The sequence below is a fragment of the Phoxinus phoxinus genome (assembly GCF_949152265.1).
Source record: "Phoxinus phoxinus genome assembly, chromosome: 17".
NCBI lineage: Eukaryota > Metazoa > Chordata > Actinopteri > Cypriniformes > Leuciscidae > Phoxinus > Phoxinus phoxinus.
Genome location: NC_136892.1, coordinates 13,689,448 through 13,708,311, shown reverse-complemented (window position 1 = coordinate 13,708,311; position 18,864 = coordinate 13,689,448). Strand labels below are relative to the sequence as shown.

Genomic DNA, 18,864 nt, shown 5'->3' with positions numbered 1-18,864 from the left:
TTAAATATACAACAACGAATAAAATACTTTGAATTTAACTAATGAAATTGTGTGTATTTTTTTTATGTATAGTAATTAATTAGTAGCAGAATTTCTAAGTATTTGATGGGTTCTGCCTTTAGCGGCAGAAATACGACCAGAAGATAGAGAGATGGATAGATACTTTCCCTTCTTTCCCCTTGGTTTCCTCTCAGTTCTCGTCTCCACTCTCCAGTCCCACGCATGTGTATAACTACAAGTACCACAACTACCACAAGAAATATTTTCAGACTCGAGTCGACTACCAGTAGGCTACTCCAGTATATCTAAGCTAGTAGTGAAACACTTCGTCATCGCTTAACTAGCACGCGACACTTCTCTCGCCTCGCGAGTTGCGCATGGATCTTGCGCTGTTTGCTTGGTCTCAATACGGTACTGAACTATGGGAATGTCTGAGAAATGCTGCATCTGCCTGCACGAGACCACAGAAGAGTTTTTATTCCTCATTCACGCCACAAAATGAATCCACGTGTCATTTTGACTTCTTTCCATTTGATTGCCACCATTGGTTTTATTCCAGGTAAGTTAAGTGCTCTTTTTATGAATGTTTATTCAGGCTTCCAACTAGGTATTTTTAGTTGTCATATATATGTAAGCTATATCTTAGTTTGAACAAGATCATAATTACTTATTGATATAACTGACATTGTTGTCGTAGTCTATGAGTCAACGTGACGCCTACATTTCTGTCCGATTGCATTTTTGTCAGTTAAAAAAATGCATCACTGCGGCTCAGACATCATTTAGTGAAGAAAGTAATTCAGATGATATTGTTTCGTCATCGACTCCTTTCCTGCATAAATACAAAAGATATATGGCTACCTCTCCCATGTTTGATTTCCAAAGTGTTTTGTAATCCTGTTCAAATCAAAATTGCAAAGCTTTTGTATTTAAAATTCCATCATACAAACAAACGTTGTCAAATGCTGTTTATGAATCGACCATCAAGAAACTACTTAGGGATTTTTATGTTCAAATCCAATAAAAGACTGGAAGTTGCATCACATACCATTTTGCCAAGGACATATGGAAGCAGCAAGTATTACTTTATTTTAGTATCACTTGGATAGGCTACTATTTTATACATAATCTATTTTACCAGATTTTACCAAGCAAAGTAAAAACCTCTGGCCATAGGCAGCGTTAATTCTGACCCTGCAGCAAGAGCGGAGTTACACCTTTCTAGGAGAAGAGTGAAATATTATTACAATTTTAAATAGTTGTTTCCTATATATAGTAAACTGAAATGTATTCCTGTGAACAAAGCTGAATTTTCAGCATCATTACTCCAGTCTTCAGTGTCACATGAAATATGAATCACTACAGTATTCTTAAGTTAATGGTATTTTTAAAACATTTTTAACCGTTTTATGTGATTTACAAGAAAAAAAAGTCTGTTAACTACATTTAAGAAGGGAACTCTGAAATAGAACAAAAAGAATAAGATAATTATTTAACAAATAATAATAATCATATACTTTGTTTCTAAACACTTTAATTTCTGAGAACTTATTCATCCAAATGAACCCCCCCCCCCCCCCCCCCCACTAAAATCACTTAATTAAAAAATGTAATATGAATTTATGTGTAACATTCTTAATTTTTTTAACTATTGCGTATTATTTTGTATTTCAAAATTGGGCTGTCGAAAATCTTTATACGTCATTGACCAAAGTGTTTCTTTGTATTTAACTTTTTTTCTTTTCTTTTTTTTAAACTTTTGGTCCCAGAGTTTATATTTAATTTGCTGTTGAGATTTTTTTTTTTTCTGTCTGTTTTTTTGGTAGATCTAGTCAAATAAATATAAACTCCATGTGATAAAGACTAAAGATGCTGAATTAAGATCTTGCATTTACAGTCAATTTCCACATTGTTCTCCTAAATACTCAGCATAGCATTGATTTACACAAATATCTCTCTAAGAGATTCTAAGATGGACATGTCCCATGCTACTCTAGAACATCTGTGTATTCAACCCTAACAACAACAACAACAGTGAACAGATGACAGCACTGATCTATAACTTAATGTATTCTCATCAAACTGATCTGACATGCTCTTCAAGAAGGTTGGCACACTGATAAATAATTAGCCTAGTGTTTATAATTCCATAGAGGCATGTAAAGACCAGCAGTCCCGGTATTACCTGGATTTTCTATTTAATTCCCTTTTCAGGTGCTTTTTTTTCAATTGTTATTAATTATGCACAAACGGGCCTCCTGTGATTGGTTCCTGTGTGTTTTGGTGACTAGAGGATTTGTAATTTACATATTGGCCATTCAACAATTGTGCTCATTCTAAGGTCCACAAGGAAACTTTAATAACTTGTAATGTCACATTTAAATTTACTGTCTTAAAAGTGTGGCAGTTGGCCAAATAGGAAGCCAATATATGACCCACAGAGTCCTTAAAGCATTTTTGCATTTTGTCTAAAGAAGCAACTTTGACACCAGTGTTCTTGCCCACAAGAATTTGATACTTTCGGAGCACTTGCTGCTCAGTTCATGCTGCAGGACAGCAGCGCTGCCAGCTGGATCTCACACATCCTTCTCACACCACAGCCTCCATTTTTAACTTTCATTTAAGCACTATTTTGTCTGGCGCTTGGAGTGAATTGATTTCGCCAGTGAAAGTGCTGACCACACTCATCCTCAAAGAACAGGAGGGGGTAACTGAGTAAATGTGCTTGTTCACAAGTTCCCCTGCTGCACGGCTGTAGGTCAGTCAAATATTGGCTGCAGTTTGAAAGGTTGTTGTAGCTCTCTGTTACTGGCACTTTTTGATAAAGCATGCTCGTTCATCGGGGCGTCCTGAGCTGGCAGCCAGACAAATCCAAGTGTCAGCAAGAATCAAGGGGATTTGGGAAATCAGTACAGGGAATATTTTCATTTTCTTCGACATTAAACGTAATTAAGCTAGTAAAATAGTTTGTGGTGTGGTGGTAATTCTCCAGAATTATTGTCATTGAGAGGGCACCATTACTGACTATAGAATGAAAAAGGGTTTGATGGGCTTATTGCCATAAATAAGATTAAGTGCCTCAAGTGCTCAGATTATTCTTTATCAGCCCTAGACACTCACCAAACTATTCCATCCCAAACCACCAAGCTTATTACGGATCTGAGGATAGCCGTTTTACTCAATATACTCATGAACCACCATTTGACTTTGTGCCTTAATTGATTAATCAATCTAAATCTAAATAAACCAAATCTAAATCACTTTCCTCTTCCTTTCCGGCAGTGTGTTTGTGTGCCCAGGGGAAATATGCGTTCAAGCTGCTGAATGATTTATTCGTGAATTACACCAGTGCATTGAGGCCTGTGGAGGACACGGACAACATCATTAACGTCACCTTGCAGATCACTCTCTCCCAGATCATTGATATGGTAATGACTCTCGGTCAATAACACATTCGCTCTCATTCTCTCTCTCTCTCTCTCTCTCTCTTTTTGATGTCTCATTTCATTGCCTTGCTCTTTACCTTTGTTTGAACTGAGCAAATACATCAACTCTGTTTCTTTTACTACAGGTGAATAGAGTAAAACTAGTTAACTAAATATCATACTGTATATTCCCCAGTTAATTAATACAGTAAGGCCATTCTTTTTATTTATTTTTATTTTAGAACAGAAATCTGAACACTGCCAGGTTCAGAATTAGGTTTTTATTTTCATGTACTTGAGTTTAAAGTTTTTACAAAGGACTACTGTACACCCAAAGCACTTTACAATGATGTCGGGGTCCCTCCTCAACCACCACCAGTGTGCAGCATCCACTTGGATGATGCGACGGCAGCCACAGTACAACGGCGCCAGTGCGCTCACCACACACCAGATACTGGTGGAGAGAGGAGAGAGAGTGATTGAGCCAATTCAATGGATGGGAATTATTAGGAGGCCATGATTGGTAGGGGCCAATGGGTGGAATGTGGCCAGGACACTGGGGTTACACCCCTACTCTTTACGAGAAATGCCATGGGATATTTAATGACCACAGAGAGTCAGGACCTCGGTTTTACGTCTCATCCGAAGGACGGTGCTCTTTGTCACTATAGTGTCCCGATCACAACACTGGGGTTTTAGGTCCCACACAGACCACAGGGTGAGCACTCCCTGCTGGCCTCACTAACACCTCTTCCAGCAGCAACCTGGATTTCCCAGGAGTCTCCCATCCAGGTACTAACCAGGCTCAACCCTGCTTAGCTTCAGTGGGCAACTGGTCTTGGGCTGCAGGGTGATATGGCTGCTGGATTTCTGCCTACAGGAGTCTTCTCTGTGACATCTTTTCCTTTTTCATTTTACAACAAAACTGTTTATATGTTCAAGAATAATAATTAAAGATTATGCAAACCTTGATAAACTTTTAATGAGACTTTTTTATTTTATTTTATACAATCTCTGGACATTTATAAGTCTGGCTATTACCAGACCAAGCTCAATCTTTTAAGATTGAACATTAGTCTGCCGAGTCTGCTCTGTATTTTCTACTGCACAAGAGGCGTGATCAACGGCATAGTTCAAATGACAACCAATCAGACGCGAAAACTCCAGGCGGGAAACGTGTCAACAAACGTGTTGGTTTGTAGCATTGATCAGCGGTTTGCAGAAGCAGCAATGGCATCGAGCGATTTTTGCAGGTTAAGCAAAAAAACATGAAAGTAAATAGGTATTTACACCCACTCGAGCGATTTGTCTGCTAAACGAAAGAAGCCATTGAGTATCGCCGAGAGGATTCGTCGCTTCTCTATTGTCGTCATCATGTTAAACCTGCCAATAGCACACCACCAGTTGGATAAGCCAGTTTGTGATTGGTCCACACCAGATTTGTAACGTAAGCAGGATAGAAAAATGTACAGGTTTCCAGCCTGAGCTTCAGGGCGAAATCAAATCGCCGGCAGATCGGGCTGGGTTTACCCAGTCTAGACATTTATATCACATAGACATTTTTAACTTTATGCCCCATAAAATAATAAAATGTCTTGTAATTCCTAAACTGAAAGCATGGTCATCATTCATACAACTATTGTCCGTATAAATTGCATTTAATATGTTTTTCAATCAATTTCTGACAAAAAATAATGTCACATAATTTTAGCTATTTTTAACTGATTTTGATATTTATTTTGCTGACTGGATTATATTTGTTAATATTATTATATAATATGAATATAATATTAATGTATTTGTTAAATCGTGAAATCCATCTTTATTTTCTAGGATGAAAGAAACCAGATCCTCACAACATACTTGTGGATTCGTCAGGTGTGGTTTGATGCCTACCTCACCTGGAATAAGACAGACTACGATGGGCTTGATACCATCCGTATACCTAGTAGTTATGTATGGAGACCCGATATTGTCCTATATAACAAGTAGGTCGGATTGGTATTGGGTTTCATCGATTCAGCCACAAATTGTATGTCATGTCCTGTCATCACTTTGTTGTTGCAAAGGCTGTACATTCTTATGAACTGCTTGTTCATGGGAGCGTACAGTAAGTTTTCTGTTTCCTCTTCTCATGGCAAACTGCACTACAGTGTTATCAGTCTTAACTCATTATTTTTCACGCACGCACGCACACATTTATATGTGTGTGTGTGTTTATTTATCTGCTCTGCAAAAAGTAATTTCCTAAAACAGCATTTTTGTCTTGTAAAAACATTTAAATGTACCTAAATACGATCAGTATAGCTAATTATTACGGTATGTTTGCAACTCCACATCTTAATTATTTTATACATACTAGTTTTGTGCGTCTGTGCTTGTTTTAAGCATACATTAACAAAAGTTACAGATGTTAAAAAAAAAGAAAGAAAAATAATCAAATTGCCAATGGGGTTAGAAAAGCTAATATTTCTTATTATATAACATTTTTATATTTATCTTGTTTTAATGATGTTTATATTTTCTGGAAAGCAAGACAAAAAGACAGTTAAGAAAATAATTTTTTGCAGTGTTAGACTAGTCACCAGTAAGAAGGAACTTATTCATGCATTCATTTTTGGTTTTAATTAGGGTTATGTGCTGACTATGACAATTATTTTCTTGATTTCCACCTTCTGCTCTCCAGTGCAGATGACCAGTTCTCTAGTTCTATGGAGACCAATGTGGTGATCCGCCATGATGGTCAGATAATGTGGGACCAGCCGGCAATATCCAAAAGCTCTTGCAAAGTGGATGTGTCTTTTTTCCCTTTTGATGCCCAGCAGTGCCGCCTCACCTTTGGCTCTTGGACCCACAATGGCAACCAGATGGACCTTCACATTGCCCTAGACAGTGCTGACCTTTCTGACTTTGTGGAGAACGTAGAGTGGCAGGTTCTGGGAATGCCTGCTAAGAAGAACGTTATTCTCTATGGCTGCTGCTCAGACCCCTACCCAGATATCACCTACACACTTCACCTGAAGAGAAGAGCATCCTTTTATATCTTCAATCTGCTCATTCCCTGCATGATGATCTCCTTCTTGGCTCCCCTGGGCTTCTACCTGCCAGCCGACTCTGGAGAGAAAGTGTCTTTAGGGGTCACAGTGTTACTAGCCCTTACCGTCTTCCAGCTTCTGGTCGCGGAGAGCATGCCTCCTTCAGAGAACGTGCCACTCATTGGTGAGATCCTGCAAAATAACTTTCACTTGTAATTGTTAGGGGTGTAATGATACCTTCATGTCATGATTTGATATGCATCACGATACTGAACATCTCGGTTATGTACATGTAACCCTTGTTCAGAGGGAACGGAGACGTTACGTTGTGACGACGAATGGGGTTTCGCTTAGAAAGCCTATCAACTTCGAGAATATAAAACGAGCCAATGGCAAGAAAAATGCCATGTGTCTGCGGAATTTGCATAGCGTAATTCCACCCCACCCTGTTTTCTCGCTGAGGAGCCGAGACTGAACTCAGGCGTTCCAGCGGTACAGCGGAAGTGGCAGGGAGACGTAACAAGGGTTACATACGTAACCGAGACGTTCCCTTTCGTAGTTACTACGAGTTACATCGTGACAACGAATGGGGTTCCCAGTCTAATCACGCCACCTCGGCTGTCTTCCGGTGCCCTGCGTAAGTCTGAGCTCCTTGTCGCGAGACTATCACGGACGAAGGAGTCCTTCTTAACACAGGAGGACGAAGGAGTCCTACTTAACACAGGAATACCAAGGTACACTGGGAAGCATATCTCAGTGGAAATATGCAACGCAATACCTGCCCGAAGGGAGGACTTACAAAATACACATATGAGCAAAGAGGGGGCTGCATATGGAGAACACTGGGGTATCCAGTCCGCAGGGTGGAATGTTTCAACCCCAGGGGTGGCAAGGTGGCTTGCCAAGGGAAAGACACATGTTCGGAGAGGCTTACACATGGGGAACGGGGGAATGCCCAACCGGGGAACCATGCACATGCCTAGCCATGTACACCTAGCCAATCACGAGGGCTGAGCAACCGGACAGCACTCTGGTGACGGCATCATGAGTGTAGGAGGAACTCAGGGTCTTTGGAGAAGAACTCATCTGAGTGAATAGCGCACGTATCCAGTCCTTGGAGTGGAATGGCGCAGCAAGCAGGCGGGTTGTATTACTGGCCCCTGAGGGCGAGTACACGAGAGGACACTGGCTCCACTCGGAGATTGTATAATCTTGCGAATATGTTGGATGTCGCCCAGCATGCAGACGTCTGTTAGCGAGGCGCCATACGCTAGAGCCCAAGAGGAAGCCACACTCCTAGTGGAGTGGACCTTCACACCAAGGGGGCATGGTTGACCTTGCTGCTGCTATGCCAAAGCAATAGCGTCCACTATCCAGTGAGACAACCTTTGCTTGGAGAGAGCCTTTCCCTTCAACTTCCCACCATAACAGACAAAGAGCTGAGGTCCTGAAACACTGTGTTCTGTCTATGTAAGCACGGAGAGCGCATACTGGACAGAGCGGTGCCAAGGCTGGATCTGCAGCGGGGAGTGGAGAACAAAAGATTCTCCAGGGTAAGAAGTGGCCCTGCTACCATCTCCTAAAAAAAGAACTGATAGCCATCTCTGAGAAGCCCGTCTCAGGGGCGCCGCTTAGCCTGGCGTTTAGCGGGGCCGGAGTGGGCTGGGGCGCCTTCCTGCGACCACCTCCATGGTAAGCCCGGGTAAAGGCTTCTGCTGGGGCTGAGCGGGAGCATGGACATAGTTTCTTTGTCTGGAGCGCCGAATGAAACCCTGGGGGCCGCCCACGACCTCACGGATTTCTGGACAGGGATTTCATCCAGGGTACTCGCGGGTTGCGACGTGCAAGAGGGGAGTGTGGGCAGAGGAAGCATCATCGGCGCTTTGTTCCACACTGTCACCCTAAGGTCACCCTGGCCACCAGCCGAAGTACTACCTCTCGTGGAGGGAGTAGATCGGGGTGTGGATGATGGGGTTCTAGTTTAGTCATTCAGTCTCGACCGCAGTGTCGCGATGGTCATGTTTCCGCTGTCACATGAGAACATGAGTCATCCACAAAGGCTGCCTTAGCGTGATCTAAGCCCATACACGCAAGGCAGCGTTTGTGCCCATCAAACTGAGAAACAGTCCGACCGCAACCAGAAGTGCACGGGCGAAACATCTTTAAAAAGACGTGCTACACGCAAGCTCTTTTGTGAGAGGGAAAACTCTGCAGAGGGTTGAAGTGACCACGGAGAAACACACGACTGGCAATCACTGCACAGACAGCAGGTAATGTGAAACTCGCTGGAAATCGCCATCAAACCAACACCTGGAGAGTAGCTCGTCTCGAAGAGTGAAGAGAGATGATCTCAGAATGGCTTGTGGAGTGAAGAATGCTCTTGGCTCCGAAGCGAAAACATAACTGCATGTTGCCAGCGTACTTCCTTTTATACCCACGAGGTGGGGTGGAGTTACGCTATGCAAATTCCGCAGACCAATGGCATTTTTCTTTTTATATTCTCGAAGTTGATAGGCTTTCTAAGCGAAACCCCATTCGTCGTCACAACGTAACTCGTAGTGACTACGGAAGGGAACTCACAATACTATTGCGATACTCCAAGACATTTGTTAAAAGGTTAACAAAAAATGTACTGTTGATTAAAATACAATATTTGGTATTAGATGAATGGGTGGAAATTAATAGGCTTGGACCTGGTTCTGGTAACCCAATTCACAAGAAAATGGTTACACCAGAATAAAAAATATTGATGATTCTGAATTTGAATCTGAAAATACAGAATTATTTTAGACGAATATGCTTGCACTCTGTCACAGACTAGATATATTTAAAATAATGTAGGCTACTTTTTACTTTTTACATTTGGGATTATCAAGACCCATAAATATTCCCCCATTGCATTATTATACATTATATTCAACATTATATAGTAGTTTAATGTAGTACTGACACTAAAACCCCCTAAACTTGATTTTTTTCTCACACAGAAATTTAAATTTTGGGTAAATTATACACACTACATATTGTCACTATCCACAATACATGTTGCATTTTTGTATTGCAATATATTGTAACACGATATATTGTTACACCCCTAGTAATTGTACAATTAGTTTTTATTCTAACATGCTGTGATTATTTTTTTTTGCTCAGTAAAGGGGTCCTATTATGCTTTTTAACTTTAGTTAGTGTGTAATGTTGCTGTTTGAGCATAACAAAGATCTGCAAGGTTACAAAGCTCAAAGTCCATTCCAAAGGGATTTTATTCAACTGAATGCACTTTCCAATAACTACAACGAACGGCTCGTTTGGACTACAACACGTTTTTTTCCGGGCTTTGTGAAGTCATAATGTTACTCATTTAAATAGTCCCCGCCCCCACGGAATACGCAAATAAGCGGACGAGGGCTGGTTGAGCTGCCTGCTATGTTAAAGAGACACTGTTTTTTCCACAATTAATTTGAATTCAATTCACAATTTCACCTTCCTAAGGCCGACAAACTTAGTGGTTACAATTTATCTTAAACTGTTCTTGAACATTATAATCCCAACGTTTCCAGCTTCCAGAACCAGAACGCAGGCTACACACAAAAGCTTCTCCTGAAATGGAGCAGTTCCCACTTTGTCGGGACAATCTGTTGTTTGTGGATCACAACTTGTAAGTATGTCTTATTATTTGTAGTTGCGTTTTCTAATAACAGTTCCAATTATACGTTTTATGTTGTTGCTACGCTCGCCTGCCAACATTAGTGTTGATATAATGTTCCCTATAGCTTTTGTAAGCTTTGGCTGTTCACCGCCCCTTAGTAAAACTAACCATGGCTTTGTGATCGATTACTGTTTGTATTACCATAGATTTCCAACAAATATCATGATTGAATAGTGTAACATCGTATCTAAAAATGTATAAGAAAATTACCCCCCCTCCAAAAAACAACAACAACAACAACATACAACTCTGAAAGTTCCTGTGAAATCTGTGCTTGCAAAGTCCGTGCATGAAATCCGTTCTGGACGATCCTCTTGTTTGTTAACATTTTCAGGGTCTGAATCGGGCTCAAATTGGTTTGAAATTGCCACCATCTTTAATATTTACACTAGAGAAGAACTCACAGTTATGGAGGGACGGGACATTTCCCGAACACACGCTAAGCACTGCCAATCACAACACATTGGGCCAGCAAACCAATCACAGCACATTTTGCACTTTGGAAGATGGGGCTTCTTTGAAAACGGAACTAAACAACGCATTCAGGCCTGACTGGGGAGAGAGGTGCTGCAATAATAAAATGTGTGAAAAATAATGTGTTTTTTTTAAAGGATATTCTAGTACACCCCAAAAACAAAACCCTTGTAAAAGGGCATAATAGGACCCCTTTAATAATCCCTTTAATAATTTTACTATTAATGATAGCAGTGCATAGCCTGTGGTTTTTGAACAAATTTTCAGCACAACACAGAATTCCCATTTATGCATTTGGCTGATGCTTTCAGTGGCTTCAGCATATACTGCATTAATAATGGTAAATCCAAGATCAAGTTACTTGAAAAGCAAAATTTGATAATAATAAGATAATAGTAAGACTTGCTTTCAGAGAATTTAACTTGAATTAAGCATAATCAAAATATTTTTAACAAGGTTTTTGACATTCAGGGGAAAAAAACAAGATATCGTGGTGTTGTAAAGCGCTGTAGTTGTTTAACTACAGTATTTCAATAATACGGAAAATACATTTACCAATAACATTTTAGTCTTCACGTGGCCAGAATTTGTTCCCATGATGTGATTATTACTCCCACAGCTTGTTATTACTCAAAAGAGGGAACAAATTAGTACAATGCGGCCATTATTGAATTCATTCTTAATATTTTTTTTCCGCATGTCGTGAAATACCAAGCGATTTTATTCTAAGTTTGTACTAAAGATCTACGTTCTATGTCAAGAATACGTTGACGCCATTATTTCTCTATCAAATACCATGACCATAAACAGTAAGTACCAATTTCAGTCTTACATTTGAGACAAAAGAGTGAAAAGAAATTGTTAAAGATAAGTCTACAATTAGGGGATATATGAAATCTGTACTAAATCTGAAGTAAATCTTCAGCTGAACAGCTTTTGCCCAATTACAGACTGATATTATTTTAGCAAGTTCCCAAATATCATCCCAAGTGTCATCATTAATTGGAATTGATAATTACTTTTCCCATATGTTCCAGGTATTCCGTATGTCTGTACAATTCATGCAGCATGAAGTAGAACTAAAGAATTTGACCTCAATTAACATCAAATAATGGACAATTAGAACCATATTTTTTCCATCACATCTTAAGTGCATGCTCTGTGTTAAAGTGTCTTTGGCTGGGTAAATCTGTTCTGGCACTTTTAGTTCCTACCCCAAAAAAGTGGGCACATGCTGTATAAATGTTTAGTCTTCTTTATTCAGCACAACATCCCCTTGGATTCCATTGGTGTGCAATTAAGGGGTTCACCAAAGAGAAAACCCCTCCACCCACAAGGCCTGAAATAAATAATGATCAGACTGTATGAAATGCAAATAGGCTGGTAGAGCAATAAACAATGTGCCAAGGGTCAATGATTTTAATGAGCCTTTCTAATGAATCTAGGGCCGCCTGCAACTGTGCCTTTTATTAGCAAACTCACTATTGGAGTTGTAGCCCAGTCAATGGTTAACATTGGAATAATTAACATAAACTTCCCTCTTGAGGTCAGATAATCAATGACTCAATAAAGAGATATTTAAAGAGTCATTGATTATCTGACCTTAAGAGGAAAGTTTATGTTAATTATTCCAATGTTAACCATTGACTGTGCCTTTTATTAGCATACTCACTATTGGAGTTGTAGCCCAGTCAATGGTTAACATTGGAATAATTAACATAAACTTTCCTCTTGAGGTCAGATAATCAGTATGACTCTTTACATATCTATTTATTGCTGAAAGCTTTGAAATGAAGTCTGCTATCTATATTCACCAATTCCAATGTTCCACAGGGAAATATTACATCGCCACAATGACAATGGTTACAGCTTCTACAGCCCTGACCATCTTCATTATGAACATTCACCACTGCGGACCAGAGGCCCAACCTGTTCCAACATGGGCATGTCACTTTATCCTGCACTACCTGGCTCGGATTTGCTTCGTCTATGACATGGGTGAGGGCTGCCTGTCTGCTCACACAGACAAACCTGAGCAAAAGGGAAGCAGCTGCACTATAAACGGCCAGGCCAGGGGCGAGGACTTCGCTCTGAGGGTACGAAACATTTCAGCCAGTGACGGTTGTTCACAAAAGATAAAAGATCAATTAAATGAGGATGTCAGTCCAACCTTATCACTAAGGCAAGCAAATGAGTGCCACACTGGCTGGACAGATGTTTCCTGTGTGGGCATTGACCATGGAGAGGTTGCGGGAGCAACAGGAGAGAGAGTGTTGGAGAGCGGAGCGACTGGAAAAGAATCGGCGAAGAAAAGGGAGATACTTGTTGAAGGTCAGTGTTTATGTCATCAGCAAAGCCTCTTGAGGAATATTGAGTACATCGCTAACTTTTATCATGAGCAGAAGGCCACACAGAGACGAAACGCGGAGTGGCGGAAAGTTGCCAAAGTCATGGATCGCTTCTTTATGTGGATATTTTTCATCATGGTCTTCCTGATGAGTTTGCTTATTATAGGGAAAGCTGTCTGAATGCTTGATATGAAAGACACCAGGGGCCTCATGCAAACAGTAAATGTTTGCAGGTCTAATGAATGAAAAGGTTTGCAAATGCAAAAATTTAAATAAAAAGAGAAAATATCACCAACACGGAACTCCCTTGTGAAAAAGAAGTGCACTTAATTGTACTAGTAGTGTACTTCAGATCTTAAAGGTATATTTAATTTTTTTTTTGTGTGCAAATAATATAAAATGAATTAAATAAAGGCCTCTTAGTGTACTTAAAGGGAGTACAGAGTGCACTGTAATAATGTCCAATTAAAATGTTAAATAGCAATTTTTAAGCACATTTTAAATAATCTAGTTACTTTTTTCCCCGTCTTGGTTTAAATAGTAGCCTACACTTATATTGATGTGTTGGGTTGACAAACTAAAGCACATGTAAAGTACTTGATTATAATTTAAAGTGTTATTCAATATTACATTTAAAGTTAATATATTTTAAATGTGTAACTACAAAAATGTTTTAACTACATGAAATTCAAGTTTCAATAGAAATTACATTAAAGCAAGGGCGTAGGTTTGGTCTCAGCTTTGGTGGGGACATCCCACCCCCACACCACCCCCTTATTTTTTCAGCCAATCAAATGACGGCGTTCCTTGTACTGTCGTACTGGCCATGGGAATCGATGCAAATAGATGCAACAGGGTTTTTTTCCTGGCTCAAAACCAGCGGAGTTGGTAAAATTCTGATGATGTATTTTATTAAAAAGATAATTTAACTTGTATTTTTCATATACCAACATATAGCCTACTCTGTTTTCCACAGTACTTTTGTGGGTGGACCTCGGTACCTCTAGGGGGGGGGGTCCGGGGGCATGCCCACCCGTTAGAAAATTTTGTACATTTTAAAGATAAATTCATTAATCTGGTGCACTTTGAGTCACCAGAATCCGCTGTTAAAAATAAATAATCCACCCGCCCAAATCTATGATATTCTCTGATTTAGATATCTGATCATCACATTACAATTATTCAAATGATCAGTTTTAAGCATGATAATATGGTAAAATGTCACACTGTAGTAGGGTGATTTAAAAATAACATATATTTAAAATAGCCTAAAAGTTCTTCTTTTGGCAAAATTACATTTCTTTAATAGCCTAAACCGAGGCGTTACTCCCTTCAAACTTAAATTGTCAATGTTTCATTACGTCATGTTGGAAAACAATCTTATCAGAATATATATATTTTTTACCTTTATAAAGGGCATTTCCCCCTAATTTTATTAAATGTAGGCTATGCTCAGCGCCAACGCTCCAACCACGCGCTGAAAAATTGCCTAATGAAAATAAATAATAATGCCGATATTATTTCAGTATAGAAACACAGACATCACGGGAGTCTCCCGCATATTGATAGCGGCTCACTGATGCCCGCGAATTAGTTAAAATCTCCCGGAATCGCGAGCGCGCCCGCGAGACAGAACAACATTATCAAGCTGCAGACTCGGAGCCTGCTGCATCTACAGTCCCGCACCCAGAGTCCCGCATTCTCAGTCCCCTCGTTTTTCGAGACAGCGCCACCTGCTGTTCGGAAGATCGTATAACACCCTTATCCAAATGCCATTGAAAACATTGGAATGCAAGATTACGGTCTCTTTTTATTTAAAGTTATCCAAATAAATATTTGCGTTCCCTGCTTAATGCATGTACCAAAAAAAAATAATAATCATTGTGTTCTCAAACTAACTAATTACCCAGTATTTATTTTTTGAGCGTGGGTGTAATTGAAAGGAAATTACTGATGTAACGGACACAAATACAGATTGAACTATCATCTGAAAAATATTATGTGATATTATATTGCTACAATGTTTTAGTTTGTTTTTGTACAATGTTTCAAATTCCATTTTTTCTTTCAGTTCAACATATAATGGTCTAATTAACATTATACCATGCTAACATTACAAAACCTGTTTTTTGGTATTTTGAATGTGAAGCAAAACTCAAATAATAGACAAAACACCAATAATAAACAATCTGTACTTTATTTAAAGATCACCTTAATCACTGTCATCTTGCTGTAAACAGGACAAAGCAAAGAAAAAAGGAAGAAAGAATTGTGTTAGTGACTTTATTTTTGTCTTCAATTGCATTCAAAAAACCTCCTCATTTATAAGTCGCTTTGGATAAAAGCGTCTGCTAAATGAATAAATGAATAACGTTAGCTATCAAAATATTTTCGGGGGAAAAAGGCGAAAAAACATACATTAACGGCTCAAATTTTGTTACAAACTATCATTACAAATATTAAATAGACTGTTCATATGTTGGTGTATCGATGAGCTATAAAGTAGTTTGATTAAAAAAGAAATCATTGAATAAAATTGACGATACTCACGTTTCGGTTCTTCACGTGTTTATCCCATGATGACATGTCATTATATAGATCAGTGGTTTATCCATGTGTTTATCCGATCCTATTTGATAGGTGGCGCTGTCTCGAAAAACGAGGGGACTGAGAATGCGGGACTCTGGGTGCGGGACTGTAGATGCAGCAGGCTCCGAGTCTGCAGCTTCATACTACTCAGACAGAAACTGTGCTCCAAACCGCGTAGCGCGTGCACGGCAGAGAGGAAGACAGAGCGAGACCGCGGCACCGCGCGCGTGTGCCTCAAGAAGCGCATGTAATATGTTTGATGGACACTGACACAGGACAGAATGGACACAGGAACCCAACAGAACCGTCACGGTGGAAAAAGTGTATCTGAGCATGTGACTGTCTATCCGAGTTTTGTCGAGAGCAGAAGCCGGCACCTAATTTGACGGAGGCGGCCGCCTCGTAATTCTCTCACAAATATTGGTGGGGACAATTTTGTCATTTTAAAATATTGATTGGGACTAGTACCTAGCGTCCCCCCCTAAACCTACGCCCATGCATTAAAGTATGTTTTAGTTTACCCTAAATGCTTTTCAGTACATTCAGCAGTACACTTTAAAGGGTCATTCCACCCGTGGAGATATTTCAAAATCGATACGAACCTAAAGGGATAGTTCACCCAAAAATGAAAATCCATTATTTCTGACGGCAAACTTGCGACCTTATTTCAGGTTTTTTTATTTATTATCTATTTTGCCTGTGTTAATGCTAATGCATACATTTTGGCACAGGTGTGTATTTTAAAGGAATTGTACTATTTCACCCCCATTTCCTTTATTTTGCACCTGGTACACAAAAATGTTCCACATATGACCTTAAGGACAAAAAATGGCTCCTTTGCAAATTTTAACCCTAGTGCCATTTAACTATACAATGACGGAATCTTTGTTAATAGACTTTAATTATGTCGGCAAGGCTTAATTTTTTGTTAATTTTTTCAAAAATTTTTTTTACCAGATGTTGCCATTTTCTCAAGTTTGGCCTATAAAGCAAATATTCGCTTTGTTCCGGTTTTCTCCTCATGCATAGTATAGAGCCAATTGGATAAATTATGTAGCTATAATTGTGTGGGTATGGATGTCAGAGTCTAATTTGTATGTGTGTGTAATAAAAAAAAATTGTGTGTGTGATTGTAATATTTGAAAGTTGCTGGCATCTAATAAGGAAAATTTGATACTGCGCCCACAAACAACATCTTACTGAAAGCTCATTTTTTGAGATATCAACCTAAAATTTGGAACACAACTTGTTTACATGGCTTTGATTTTCTAGCAGTTTTAGAGTTCAACATGTTTCATAAAATATATATTTTATATAAAACAATGTTCAGAAATAACTTCTAAACTTTTTTGTTTTTACTTTTGTTTTGTTTTACAACATTAATTTACCAAGGGTCTTTAAAATGAGACCAAACTTAAGTTTGACACAGACATTTTTGTTCTCTATGGACCTATGTGGTGTAACTTATTTTAATAAATTGTTCCAAACCTGATTGAATAATTGTTTTTCTGCTGAACACAAAAGAAGATATTTTGAAGAATATGGGTAACCAAACAGTTAATGGGCCCCACTGACTTCCATAGTATGGAGGAAACAAAAATACTATGGAAGTGAATGGGGTCCATCGACCGTTTGGTTACTGGCATTTTTTAAAATATCTTCTTTTGTGTTCATACAGAAATTCATATAGGTTTGGAACAACGTGAGGGTGAGTAAATGACAGAATTTTCCAGAACTATCCCTTTAAGTATATTCTTTTAAAGTATATTATATTCATACTAAATAGGCCTACTCTTTTTAAAAGTATGCTAAAGAGTACTTCCTTTTCACAAGGGCAAGCTGGAAATACTAAGTCTCATTTGTTCTCATGTCGTTGTATATTGTTGATGAATCCAGATTATTCTAAATGGGAGTGTGCGCCCACAGTAATTATTAATTAGTATAATACATGCCCAACCTGTCTTCATCTCTGCCCTTCTCAAAATCAGCTCAACACAATAAACACCTTTTATATAGGCCTGGACTATGTGGACTACTATTTTGAATAAATATGGTAAGATGTATTGCAGGTTCATTTAGTAATTCAATTACTACTAAAAACTAATATAAAGGGATACACATTTTAGCTTAACATATGGGCCCTATGCACAGCTGCACTACTTCCTGAACTTGTGCAGGCTCCTTTGTTTCCTGTCTGCCAGGATTGGCCAAACTGATTAATCCAGGTGTGTCTGATAATTGTTGTTGGTCAGACACACCTGGATTAATCAGTTTGGCCAATCCTGGCAGACAGGAAACAAAGGAGCCTGCACAAGTTCAGGAAGTAGTGCAGCTGTGCATAGGGCCTATTCCAGATTCAGTCTTTTTTATCCTAAAATGTAATCAGTTAGTGAATCAGACCCATTGTGTGCCAAACTGGATTTAAAAAAAATAAAAATCTGGTACAGGTTGGTACAGGACATTAAGTCCCTGCTCAGTTAGGTCACAAAAATAAACTTTTGTGTCCACAAAAGAATCCTTGTATTTATGTGTTAATTTATTGCATTGGCATTAGGTAGATGAACACATGTTTTTAATTAGCATTAAACTAATGTATCACATTATGTTTACTGACTTTATAGAAAGCCAAAAGCCAAGCAAACAGCCAATCAAGTTTTTTATTACATGGATGCACTCTAGTCTTTACTTCTCTTTACTTAACAGCTAAAGTCTTTACTCTAGATAGTTTCGAGCAGGAATATCACAGCATTATGTTTGCAATATTAAAAGGAGACACAAGAGGGAGATAATACATACAGTATATGGAAAGCTAATTGAAAGCTGTTGATTTATTTTTCTGTAAACGACATGGAGAAATGGAGATGCAGAGCAGAATGACAAATGGAGCCAAATCCAGAGTAACACTGACTGTTTCATATATAGGACTATTCCATAACGTTGGCTGTTACTGCATGTGAGCCATAGTACTGCCTGATTTGTGTGTGTGTATATATATGTGTGTATATGTATGTATATATGTATATATATATATATACACACACACACATATATTTAAAATACTATATGCACTACTGTATGGACAATATCATTAAATGTTTAGATACAGTATTTAATTGTTTACCTATGCTTAGCCAATGTCTGTGAAACAGAGGATGTTTGTTGGGATATTTGAATAAATCAGAAAGCTAAAACTGTTTGTGATGTCTTATGAATGTGTAGTGGGCAAATTTCAACCCTCACACAGAGTGTAAATCCATCAAAAATCCTCATTAAATGATTTAATC

General features: G+C 38.9%; 1 protein-coding gene across 1 annotated transcript; it reads left to right on the top strand.

Moving 5' to 3' along the window:
• Window positions 1-127: 127 nt before the first annotated feature.
• LOC306984668 (neuronal acetylcholine receptor subunit alpha-10) lies at window positions 128-13,444 on the top strand. Its single transcript, XM_079586186.1, has 5 exons — window positions 128-559; window positions 3,283-3,428; window positions 5,259-5,413; window positions 6,112-6,644; window positions 12,477-13,444. Exons 1-5 carry the CDS (start codon window positions 439-441, stop codon window positions 13,169-13,171), a joined length of 1,650 nt encoding a protein of 549 aa, XP_079442312.1. The 5' UTR covers window positions 128-438; the 3' UTR covers window positions 13,172-13,444.
• The last annotated feature ends 5,420 nt before the right edge of the window (window positions 13,445-18,864 follow it).

Excerpts from the sequence above, each read along its gene's own strand:
- LOC306984668 (XM_079586186.1), top strand. The coding sequence starts at position 439 with ATGCTGCATCTGCCTGCACGAGACCACAGAAGAGTTTTTATTCCTCAT. Across the intron at positions 5,414-6,111 it reads GATATTGTCCTATATAACAA|TGCAGATGACCAGTTCTCTA; the intron begins GTAGGTCGGATT and ends TCTGCTCTCCAG. Across the intron at positions 6,645-12,476 it reads AGAGAACGTGCCACTCATTG|GGAAATATTACATCGCCACA; the intron begins GTGAGATCCTGC and ends AATGTTCCACAG.